We start from the raw sequence: 12,741 nt of genomic DNA, 5'->3' as shown, positions 1-12,741 counted from the left end.
ATCATGAAAACTTGTTATTTGAGAATGCAGTTGATTTATGCATGAGGGTAAGTTTGGTACCTGCTATGAGTGGCTGGCTGCCGAACTGCCCGTAGGGAGGGCCATGATGGGTGAAGGAGCTGTACGTAGGTGTGGATGCATCAACCGTGAGGGCCATCTGGAAAGGCTGAAGATCAGCCAGCCCTGAGCTGGCCAGTGAAGAGGGAGTGAAGGGAGTAAGGGAAGCTTCATGAGGCTCTTGCTTTACATAGAGGTGAGAGGAGAAACTCTCTGCGAGGAAGAAGGAAATGGATGGACAGAAGACAGACAGACACAGGGTGGTACACAGAAAAAGAAAAAAATATATGCATAAATGTAAATGGAATGATATAAAACAAAATAAAAAAGGTTTAAAATAAGTAAAATGGTTCTCTAATCCCTTGGGCAACTTGCTTTATTTCTTATTATCTACAGTCTGTGTCTGATACTGGAGTCATGCATTCTAAGGTCCATATGATGCTGGCTCCAGCACGAAATAACCAAGGTTCAACTGACAGCTTCTCTAATGGGCATCTTCCTTCACTGGCTGAAACACTGCCGAGCCTCACTTGCTAGCATGGCAGTAACAACTTCAGTAGACATCTCTCTGGTTGAGCCAGCAAAGGAGCATTGCCATAGGAGAGGGTATGTGGTCTCTTAGCGAGCCTGGTTCTGGCGAGTTTTCACCACCTTCAGAAACAGCCTTAACTCATACCAGTTTTTTAGCAATACGATTACAGCACTTTACTATTCATGATTAAACACTTACACCTGAAACAAGAAGCATTTATAGGATGGTATAGGATGGCATTTATAGGATGGTATACTCATACTTTGATGAAAGACAGCCTATATACATCCAAGTAAATCTATTAAAAAAAACGTAGCTTCATAAAAGCTATAGTAACATTTGATTTTTTATTTTATGTAAATTGAATAGTGTACAGATACATTCTATCAAAAGTATTAATATTCAAGGGTTGGTATGGAGTAACTAAAGTGTGGTTAGATTCAAGCAGTTTTAGTGCCAGTAAGTAATTCAGGACTCAAGACTTTTTTGCTATGGAAAAATGTGCATATGACCTCTGACCACTCTTCCTGGATGTCCAGAATATCCTATTAACCAGCGATGGATGTATACCCATCAAAGGGCCTGACTAACTTATTCAAACCAAACCCGATCTTGTGTGACCCTTCAAATAGTTTATCTTAAAAGGAAACTTATAGATACATAGATTGATGGGCAAATTGTCTACAGAAATCTATTGACTATTAAATGAAGAATACCAAGGCCTCATTTCCTACTGTAAAAAGTATGTTCTAACAGAACAATGAGATGGCTTATTAAGGTATAGAGGAAAATTGAGTTACCCGTAGCAACATATTATTTATCTTTTATTGTTCTGGTTGATGTAAATTGATGAAAGGTAATTGGATAATCTGATGGTTTACTGCATCATGACTATTTAATAATCTGGGGCAAACAGCACTGACATGCAGTAAATCATAGTACCCAATTAGCTTTAATTAGAAATCTTTTTAAAGCTTGGTGCTGATATCTGATTGGCTGCTGTGCATTTCTGCATGTATCTGGTCACCTAATTGTATCATAGTTATATAAGACTGATTTGCATAAACAGAACATTTGCTCAGTATCCGTAATCTGTAACCACAAGATTAAATATAAAACCATGAGATTGACCAACACAGTTTTTCAGATTACTGAAAAGTGTTGTCAATGACCCTTGTTCTGTATTCATCCATACAGATTTAGTCATTGCCACCCACCTGTGATAAATGCCTAGCTCTAGAATGCTGAAGTAGTCATCCTTTAGGTTCTATCAGTACAATTGATTCTCCCTTGAAATATAACAAATGGATTTTGCAGGACAGAGAAGACACCAAGAGCTCTTTAACAAGGCAGTTGAATTTACCAAATTATATTATTATGTTATTTCCTGCTGGCAGCTCTTATTGAATCTGCACATTTTAAATTATTTTGTCAAATAAAACGATTGAAGTTGGAAAAATGATTCTGGAGAAAGCAAAGCACAAAAAAAAACAGCAACATAAAAGAGGCATTGGCGTTGTTGGCTTTAAAGACAGCCTCTAGTCCGAGCATATAGTATATTTGCATTCAAGATACTTAATTAGATTATCCGCTAATAGCAAAAAAATTAAAGCATCTCTCACCTTGACAAAACTATCTGGGACGCCTGTACTTCCCTTCCCTATAATAATCACTTCATGAATCATTCATCTTTAATAGATTATGCAAATAGAGGGACATAAAATCAACAATGATCAATAACGCCAGGCGTTTAATTACTCGTAAAAAATAAAGAAAAACACTTTAAGATTAAGCATGATCTGCAACCTTTTTTGCCTAATGACACCATTATTCCAAAAACTGGAGCATAGCCTAAGTGCAGTAAAATAAGTCCCCACTTCTCAAGCTTTTTCCTTAATCTGTCCTTTAAAATGTTTACCTTCATTACTGTGTGTAAACAGATCTGAGTGCTAATGAGTGTTTCTACGCTTTTCTATTCACTGATTGAAATCCTGCATGCAGATAAACATGTTAGTGTTAAGGTGCCACCTGGGAATGTCATGCTGAGCTTGCAATGAAAGTTTCCCACACTTGAGAATGGATCAGGCATAGGCACCTTGATGACATTGAGAGTAAAGCAGAGAGCACCTGATGAGGCTAGGTTATTGAGAATAAAGGTGGATGCAGTAAAACACTTTTTTTTAACTCCACTGTACGTTTAAGGTTACTTCACATAGCAAAAATGCACATCTGCTTTTTGAAAGGAAGCAGCACAGCTTAAACAAATATACAGGGAAAGGTAACCTTGGGTAATTCACCTTACCCTTCTTATCAGTGGATCATGACCTACTGCTGAACTGTAGCACATAATAACATCCCAGTTATCACTACTTACATATTATACTGTTCCACCACAAAAAGGCCCACCAATACATGATTCCAGACTCAATGGACATGCCAGGCTTAACAGCACACATGGCTAAAGAAATATCACAACATTTTTTGAGCCATCTTAGCAAAACTGAAATTTCCCATTCAAAACATAACACTGTGCTGTTAAGATCTGTTTTCTGGCAGATTTTTTATCTCACAGATGACCAGCAGACAGAAAATTCCATTATACAATACTAATTTGTATATTAGCATGCTTTTATTTATTTTTTAGAATAGAATCCATTATTTCCTAATTCAGATTAGGTCAGGTTATTGTGAGTTGGGCTGAAATTAACCAAAAAGTCCTCCACTAAAACCAAGCAAAGACATCATAATACTGAAGATATCTGCATGTCTAATTTCCATCACAATTTCAGAAAATAAGGGGTTGTCCCCTCAATTATGGACAGTAAATGTAGCTGTGCAACTCATTCTTTGTTGACTCTTGGCTATTTGCATGGCTCTGCCCACTACCCTAAAATGAGGGTGAAAGATTTAGGATTTGGATGAAATTGAGATATGATTATATCTTCTGTTTTAGGAAGGCTTTAGTATGCTTAACCCATGGCAAAAAAATCAATAGGTCTAAAGATTTTGTAAACCACATGCAGATACATATGTCTAACTGACTGGACAATCTGACATTTGGTTTAGGACAACTAAGAAACCTTCAAAACATACTTCAAAATAACGTTTTCATGGCAACTAATTAGAGGCTATTATGTAGTACATAGCTCTGCCATATTCACTAAGAGAATATTCAACTGTGAATATTCGCTACTTCTTAAATCAACATCATTATATCCCCATTATTTGTCAAATTATAAATATCAGTTGGGTAGACACAGTTGAATTTTGTTTCTAGTTTTAGAAGTTCACTTATACAGCATAGCCATTTTCTGATCATATCGTTAACCTACAGTAAACAACTGAGAGAAGGAGGTAGGGGCTTTTGGGGAGGAGCGTTGGGAGGAAACCATGCAGGCGGTGCAATTATATCTGTTTAATATCTCTCAAAGACTTTAGCAACTATCTCAAAGACTTTAGCAACTATATCTTCTTTAATGGGTCCATTACACTACTCTGAAGTTGTTTGACCACTTAAGGACCGCCGCATGGCAATGTACGTTGGCAGCTGGTTGGCACCGACAGGCACAAGCATGTACATGTACGTGCTTGCCTTCCAGCGGGTGGGGGGTCCGATCAGACCCCCTCCCGCTGGCTGCAGCGGTCCGTTTCACTTCAGGAGCGATCCAGGATGAGGGGATGGCCGTTGGTTTCTGGCCAGCCCCTCTCGATCGCTCCTGGTGAATGAGAAGCTTCCCCCGCCTGTGTAGTATAAACACAGGCAGGGAGGAAGTGATGTCATTCTCCTCGGGGCGGTCTTTTTACCGGACTGCAAGGAGAACAGAGAAAGTAAGTGCACCAACACTACACTGACATGTAGGTACACAAAGGCACACAAATCCCCCCCATCACCCCCCGATCGCCCCCCCCCCTCCCAGTCACAGTGTCACTGATTGCAGTGATCATTTATTTACTGATCACTGCATTTAGTGTCAATTGTGACAGTAAAAACTGTCAGGGCAGTTAGTGTTAGGTCCAGGGTAGCCCCCTACCCTCCCAATAAAGGTTTAACCCCCTGATTGCCCCTAGAGTTAACCCGTTCACCCCCTTTTGCCAGTGTCACTAAGCGATCGTTTTTCTGATCTCTGCATTAGTGTCATTGGTGCCGCTAGGTAGCTAGTTATTTTTTTAGGTTCACCGCCAGGTTTTTATAGCGCTCGGTACCCTCATATACTACCCAATAATGGTTTTAACCGCCTGATTGCCCCTAGTTAAGCCTTTCACCCCCTTTTGCCAGTGTCACTAAGCGATCGTTTCTGTTCGCTGCATTAGTGTCACTGGTGCCGCTAGGTAGCTAGTTATTTTTTTAGGTTCACCGCCAGGTTTTTATAGCGTTAGGTACCCCCATATACTACCCAATAACGGTTTTAACCCCCTGATTGCAACTAGTTAACCCTTTCATCCCCTTCTGCCAGTGTCACTAAGCGATCGTTTTTCTGATCGCTGCATTAGTGTCACTGGTGCTGCTAGGTAGCTAGTTATTTTTTTAGGTTCACCGCCAGGTTTTTATAGCGCTAGGTACCCCCATATGCTACCCAATAACGGTTTTAACCCGCTGATTGCCCCTAGTTAACCCTTTCACCCCCTTTTGCCAGTGTCACTAAGGGATCGTTTTTCTGATCGCTTCATTAGTGTCACTGGTGCCGCTAGGTAGCTAGTTATTTTTTTAGGTTCACCGTAGCACTAGGTACCCCCATATACTACCCAATAATGGTTTTAACCCCCTGATTGACCCTAGTTAACCCTTTCACCAGCGATCACCGTATAAGTGCCACTGGTGACGCTGGTTAGCCAGTTAGTTATTTAGGTTCCCCGTCAGATTTTTATATAGCGTCAGGGACCCCATATACTACCTAATAAAGATTTTAACCCCCTGATTGCCCCTAGTTAACTCTTCCACCAGTGATCCCCATATAAGTGTTAAGGGTGACTCTGGTTAGTTATTTTGCTTTTTATAGCATCAGGGTACCCACCATTTGTTACCCAATAAAGGTTTAACCCCTGATCACCCGGCGGGTGATATCAATTAGGTTTTAGGGTCAGGGTCTGCATCGCCCCAGGCAGCGCTAGGTTAGTGCCAGTACCGCTAACACCCACGTGCAAAGCATACACCTCCCGTAGTGGTATAGTATCTGAACAGATCAATATCTGATCTGATCAGATCTATACTAGCGTCCCCAGCAGTTTAGGGTTCCAAAAAAACACATTGTTAGCGGGATCAGCCCAGATACCTGCTAGCACCTGCATTTTGCCCCTCCACCCAGCCCACCCAAGTGCAGTATCAATCTATCACTGTCACTTACAAAACACTAAACACATAACTGCAGCGTTCGCAGAGTCAGGCCTGATCCCTGCGATCGCTAACAGTTTTTTTTGGTAGCGTTTTATATTTAAATCCTGAAGGCAGTGCTTGGTTTTCGGGGTTCCGTACATGGCTAGGCTCCCAAAAAGTCCCCCATGTGTGGTATCCCCGTACTCAGGAGAAGCAGCAGAATTTATTTTGGGGTGTAATTTCACTTATGCCCATAGCATGTGTGAGCAATATATCATTTAGTGACAACTTTGTGCAAAAAAAAAATTGTAATATTCCTGCAACTTGTGGCAAAATATAAAATATTTCATGGACTCAACATGCCTCTCAGTAAATAGCTTGGGGTGTCTACTTTCCAAAATGGGGTAATTTGGGGGGGGGGGGGTTTGTGCTATTTTGGCATTTTATGGCCTTCGAAACTGTGATAGGTAGTGAGGAGTGAAATCAAAAATTTGCACCCTTAGCCCTTGTACACACGGTCGGAGAATCCGTCGGAATGTGTCCTATCGGACCTTGTTGTCGGATAATCCGATTGTGTGGTATGCATCGGACTGATTCCATCGGAATATCCGTCGGACCCAATTTTCCAACTTGTTGGAAATATTTCCCGACCAACTGGGCCGATCGGACATAATCCGATCATGTGTAGAGAATTTTGATCGGACCAAGTGCCACGCATGCTCAGATCAAATTCCTACATCAAAGCTATTGGCTACTAGCCTGAATGTAGTCCCATCGTAACGAAATTACGTCATCACGTTCTGAAAGATCTGATTTTTCGACAACTTTGTCCGACCGTGTGTATGCAACAGTTTCGGACAAGATCCGTCGTACAAAATCCGACGGGCAAAATCCGACGGATTTGGTTGTCGAAATCTCCGACCGTCTGTACAGGGGCTTAGAAATCCTGAAGGCAGTGATTGGTTTTTGGGGTCCTGTACGCGGCTAAACTCCCAAAAAGTCCCACATATATGGTTTTCCTGTACTCAGGAGAAGCAGCAGAATATATTTTGGGGTGCAATTCCACATATAACTATGGCATGTATGAGCAATATATCATTTAGTGACAATTTTTTGTAAACTTTTTTTTTTTTGTGTCATTATTCAATTACTTGGGACAAAAAAAAATATTCAATGGGCTCAACATGCCCCTTAGCAATTTCCTTGGGGTGTCTACTTTCCAAAATGGGGTCATTTGGGGGGGTTTTGTGTTATTTTGGTATTTTATGGCCTTAGAAACTGTGATAGGTAGTGAGGAGTGAAATCAAAAATTTGCACCCTTAGAAATCCTGAAGGCAGTGATTGGTTTTCGGGGTGCCGTACGTGGCTAGACTCCCAAAAAGTCCCACATATGTGGTATCCCCGTACTCAGGAGAAGCAGCAGAATATATTTTGGGGTGCAATTCCACATATAACTATGGCATGTGTGAGCAATATATCATTTAGTGACAACTTTTTGTAAACTTTTTTTTGTGTCATTATTCAATCACTTGGGACAAAAAAAAAATACTCAATGGGCTCAACATGCCCCTCAGCAATTTCCTTGGGGTGTCTACTTTCCAAAATGGGGTCATTTGGGGGGGGGGATTTGTACTGCCCTGCCATTTTAGCACCTCAAGAAATTAGATAGGCAGTCATAAATTAAAAGCTGTGTAAATTCCAGAAAATGTACTCTAGTTTGTAGACGCTATAACTTTTGTGCAAACCAATAAATATACGCTTATTGACATTTTTTTTACTAAAGACATGTGGCTGAATATATTTTGGCCTAAATGTATGACTACAATTTAGTTCATTTGATTTTTCTTATAATAAAAAGTAGAAAATATCATTTTTTTTTTTAAATTTTCAGTCTTTTTCCTTTTATATCGTAAAAAATAAATATCGCATAGAAGCAATCAAATACCATCAAAAGAAAGCTCTATTTGTGGGAAGAAAAGGAAGCAAAAATTTCGTTTGGGTACAACATTGCATGACCGCGCAATTACCAGTTAAAGCAGTGCAGTGCGAAATTGTAAAAAGACCTCTGGTCCTTAGGCTGACAATTGGTCCCGGGCTGAAGTGGTTAACCACTTCCATACCGGGCCTTTTCTGGAACACTTCTACATGTAAAAATCATAATTTTTTTGCTAGAAAGTTACTCACTACCCCCAAATATTATATATGTTTTTTTAGCAGACACCCTTAGGGAATAAAATGGTGGTCATTGCAACTTTTTATGTGGCACAGTATTTGCGCAACAATTATTCAAATGCTTTTTTGGGGGGAAAAAAACAGTTTCCTGAATTAAATAACAAAACAGTAAAGTTAGCCCAATTTTTTTGTATAATTTGAAATATGATGTTACGCCGAGTAAATAGATACCCAACATGCCACGTTTAAAAATTGCACACGCTTGTGGAATGGCACCAAATTGTGGTACTTAAAAATCCCCAATAGGCGATGCTTTTACCAGTTCCCGACCGGCGCACGCCAATGTACGTCGGCAGAATGGCACAGGCAGGCATATTGGCGTACAGTTACGTCCAATCTTCAATGCCACCCTGCCATCGTGTCGGTCGAGACCCCCCGTGAGTCCGGTCGCGGGTCCCGCAGACTCGATCACCGCAGGCATACCCTCGATCGTCTCACGGGGCGGCTGAATGGAGGAAATGCAGTGTAAACAGCATTTTCCCATTCTGCCTAGCAACTAGTGACGCTGATCTCTGCTCCATGTGATTGGAGCAGAGATCAGTGTTCACTAAATGAAATCCCTGCCCCCCCCACAGTTAGTAACACACCCCTAGAAACACTTAACCCTTACACTGCCACCCACTGGTTAACCCTTTCACTGCCAGTGTCATTTACACAGGAATCACTGCATTTATATAGCAGTGATTACTGTATAAATGACAATGGTCCCAAAAATGTGTCAAAAATGTCCGATGTGTCCGCCGCAATGTCGCAGTCACAATTAAAATTGCTGATCGCCTCCATTACTAATAAAAAGAAAATAATAAAAAATTATTAATAAAAATGCCATAAAACTATCCCCTATTTTGTAAACGCTATAAATTTTGCGCAAACCAATCAATAATCGCTTATTGCGATTTTTTTTACCAAAAATATGTAGAAGAATACATATCGGCCTAAACTGAGGAAAAAAAACCGTTTTTTTATATATTTTTGAGGGATATTTATTATAACAAAAAGTAAAAAATAATGTGTTTTTTTCAAAATTGTCGCTCTATTATTGTTTTGTTATAGCGCAAAAAATAAAAACCACAGAGGTGATCAAATACCACCAAAAGAAAGCTCTATTTGTGGGAAAAAAAGGACGCCAATTTTGTTCTGTCAGTTAAAGCGACGCAGTGCCGAATTGCAAAAAGTGGTCTGGTCTTAAGCCAGCAAAATAGGCTGGTCTGAAAGTGGTTAATAAAACATATTTCTGATTTAAAAAAAATATTGTTAACCTACAAGTTCTTTACCATAAATTTATCAAGCATTAAAGTTACGAAAGAAATGGTGTAAGATATGTGCAAAGTATTATTTGTAGAACAGTTTTTTCATATGAAAAATTTTTGGGGTTGATTTTGTAAAGACAAATAGGCTGTTAACTACGCAAGGAAATATTGTCATAGTTTACCAAATGATTTTTCACTTTGCAAAGAATACCCCATCACGTGCAAGGAAAGTAAAATCAAAATCAAAAAAATATTTTTGCTGGCACACGATTGCATGATGGAAGTCAGCAGAGTTTCAACTCATTGACTAGTCTAAAGGAAAATTCCATTGCCATCCATTCCATTCCTTAGATCTGTAAACTGAGTATTGTATTGGGAAAGTAATGCTTAAAACATAAACCAGTTACAATGTCCCCAAAGAATTAAGATCAGCCAAGCTTAGATACAGTATATAAAAAATAGGTTTACAACAATTGCAGCAATGAATGCAATAAAACTTTGAAGCTGATATACTGATATAATAAATGAATTTGAGGTTTTCACACCAAAAAGAGTGAAAATTCACCTTAGTCCAATCATATGCAGATGTCATACATAAACCAGATTTTCTTTTCACATGAATGGTGAATTTTCATGAATTTCTGTGTGAACATTCTTACTTTCTTTAGTAAATTAGCCTCAATGTGTTACAGCTAAACTGCATGAATCCTGAGCTGATCAATTTAAACTTTTTAACAAAATGTACCAGATAATTTTAGGTCCATTTACAAACATTTTGATATTTTGCTTTTCAACTGCAATCTTCCATCTATAAAGAGTTGGCCATTTTGTGAGTTGGACCAAAATTTCACAAAATGCAATTCTCTTTTGTAACTGTACAAATAGGTCTGACTTATTAAAAAGAATAAACTCACTGTTTGTGGCTAACGCCTCAAAAGTTGATTACAATTAAAAACTCCCTCTAGCAGGTAACGTACAATTATTTATACTTGATACATTATTAAAAACAAAGACAATTAGCGAGTGAAAATGTGAAAGTCACATGAAAATGTACTTATATGAAAACATTTTCTTTTTTCAAAATATGTGGATGTAGAAAATGAAGCAAACAATAACAGAAAAAGTTTGAAGAGGTCTTAAAGAAATAGCTATTTGGTAAAATGCGGGCAGTCATTGGATTTCCCCACTGTTTGTGCTTCCTGAGGCTAGCAAGTCATGCTATGTATTTGCAGGGCTTGCTAATTACTATGCCAGTTGATTGCCACTTGCAAAGTACGTAGCAAATCTGACTCCTGTTAAGAGGTGAGGTCATTGTGTGCATCCTTCCCTACTTTTGAAGCTGATAAAAGTTGAGTCTTCTAACTCAACTTTGTGATATTTTGTGATCATGGTTGTACATTTTACCTTAAAAGCTTACAGAATCAACATCAAAGTACAGTAGTGTGGTTTGTATCTGCAATCATAGCTGCTGCCAGTTTTATTGAGACTTATTAGTGTAGAATTCCCATTAACCCCCCTGACGGTCTTCCCGAGTCTGGCTCAGGGTGGAATTTTTGTACCATTAGCGGTAACCCCGAGCCAGACTCGGGACTGCATCGCTGGATCCAGGAGGAGGTTTACTTACCTTCTCCCTCAGATCCAGCGTTGTCTCCCCGCTGTACGAGCGAGCTGTGTCTCACTCGATCTATCACGGAGCCGATCTCCGTTCCCTGCGAGCGTTGCGACGCACGGGGACGGAGATCGGCGCCAAATTCAAAGAGTGAAACACACAGTATACATACAGTATAATGTAATCTTACAGAATACATTGCTGTATGTAAATATTTCACATCCCCTTTGTCCCTAGTGGTCTGTCCAGTGTCCTGCATGCAGTTTTATATTATAAAAACTGTTCTTTATGCCTGGAAACTGGAGATTGTCCATAGCAACCAAAACTGTCCCTTTACATCAAAAATGATTTTAGACCAGCTAGAAAACAGCGATAATAAATTAGAATCACTCGCAGAATTGAGCGACAGCGATTTGTGGGGAGATCCGTAATGAAAAATATTGAAAAGTAATGACAGTGACAATTCTGCAACTGAGTAAATTTCAGTGTTTTTGATTTGATTACATTATTAAATACTTTTTATTATTGTTATATTATTATTTGGTACAATTATTTATAGTTATTTATTATATTATAATTTATGATTTCATTTTTCAAACTTTATTATACCCGGGATGTCTGCTAGACTCTGGTTTGGACAGATTTAAGAGAGTTATTCCTAAGAATTACAGGACTACAATATAAAACGCCAAATTTTCATGCAAAATAATTGAACCGCTTTTAGCACCTAAAATCCGAAATAATCGTACCGCCAGGGAGGTTAAGTTCTTTATGAAGTGACATTCACACTGGTTCACAAGTTAGTAAACATATAGTAAAAAAAAAACATTATGCTGTATTTAAATAAACTCAGCTTACCTGTTACTACTGGGTAGGATTGAGGTCCTGATACATTGGTACCAAGGTCTGCATTACCGGAGGCTGCTAAACTAGACTTGACTTCATCCAAGCCAGGGGTTAGTGCTGGAAGGGAGTACTCATTTGCCTAGTTGTAAGTGAAGAATAAGATAGGACTTAGTAAACATCCTACAATATAATAATTTACAAAGAAAAGAGATGGACATTTTTAAAGTATTTGAAATACCTTTATTCCTACTGTACATTTTAGTGTACATAGGCTAGGAAAGTCCTAAAATTTGATTTTAACCAATTGCTAGTTGCTTTTGCTGTACACAGCAAAATTGCAAATATATAAAGATTCGTCAGATGTCAGCCAGTATTTTTAGCACTTAAACCTGTGTGTGCTAATCATCTGACTGCAGCAAAGATGCTCAGCTCTGCCAACATATGGCTACAATAACACAACTATTATGCCTTATACTGCAGGATCACATAATGGCTTTACTTTTTGGTGTCCTTTGGGTCTCTGCTGTTTAAACACAAGTGGAAGTCTTCAAATCATTGTCCTAAGAGTAATCTGGGACACCATAATAATAATTAAAAAAATCAACATGGAATTCTGTAACTTGAAAAATGGATTATATTTGGATATGTTTTATAAAAACTAGTAAAAAGTCATGTCATGCTTTTGTAACAGTTGCATAAGTGTACTCACAGGTTTGCTTGGTAATACAAATAGGAAATAAAAAAAAGTCACCTGTCGTCCTAAATCACCAACATTTGATTTTCTGAATGATGTGCTTCATTAAATACAAAGGAAGGACCACTCCCCCATCACCCTGGTCTCTTCTCCCTCTTCCTGTGCAGTGGGGTATGAAATTGGGGAGTGGGCCAGAGCACATGGCCAACA

General features: G+C 39.0%; 1 protein-coding gene across 22 annotated transcripts in view; it reads right to left on the bottom strand.

Moving 5' to 3' along the window:
• PAX2 (paired box 2) overlaps nt 1-12,741 on the bottom strand; it is a 90,966-nt gene that overhangs the window by 12,220 nt on the left and 66,005 nt on the right. For 12 of the 22 annotated variants that reach the window (XM_077454452.1, XM_077454450.1, XM_077454457.1 and 9 more), the window contains 2 exons: nt 11,850-11,976; nt 61-270 (listed from right to left, as the gene is read on the bottom strand). In XM_077454452.1, coding sequence (XP_077310578.1) covers nt 61-270; nt 11,850-11,976 — 337 coding nt within the window. The remainder of the gene's footprint in view (nt 1-60; nt 271-11,849; nt 11,977-12,741) is intronic. The other 10 variants (XM_077454461.1, XM_077454472.1, XM_077454464.1 and 7 more) reach the window with 1 other exon arrangement.

This window comes from Lithobates pipiens, unplaced genomic scaffold (genome assembly GCF_037356315.1).
Source record: "Lithobates pipiens isolate NorthernLeopardFrog02 unplaced genomic scaffold, aLitPip1_a1.2 Scaffold_25, whole genome shotgun sequence".
NCBI lineage: Eukaryota > Metazoa > Chordata > Amphibia > Anura > Ranidae > Lithobates > Lithobates pipiens.
Note: the sequence above shows the minus strand (reverse complement) of the source record. Positions and strands in the feature narration are given on the sequence as shown.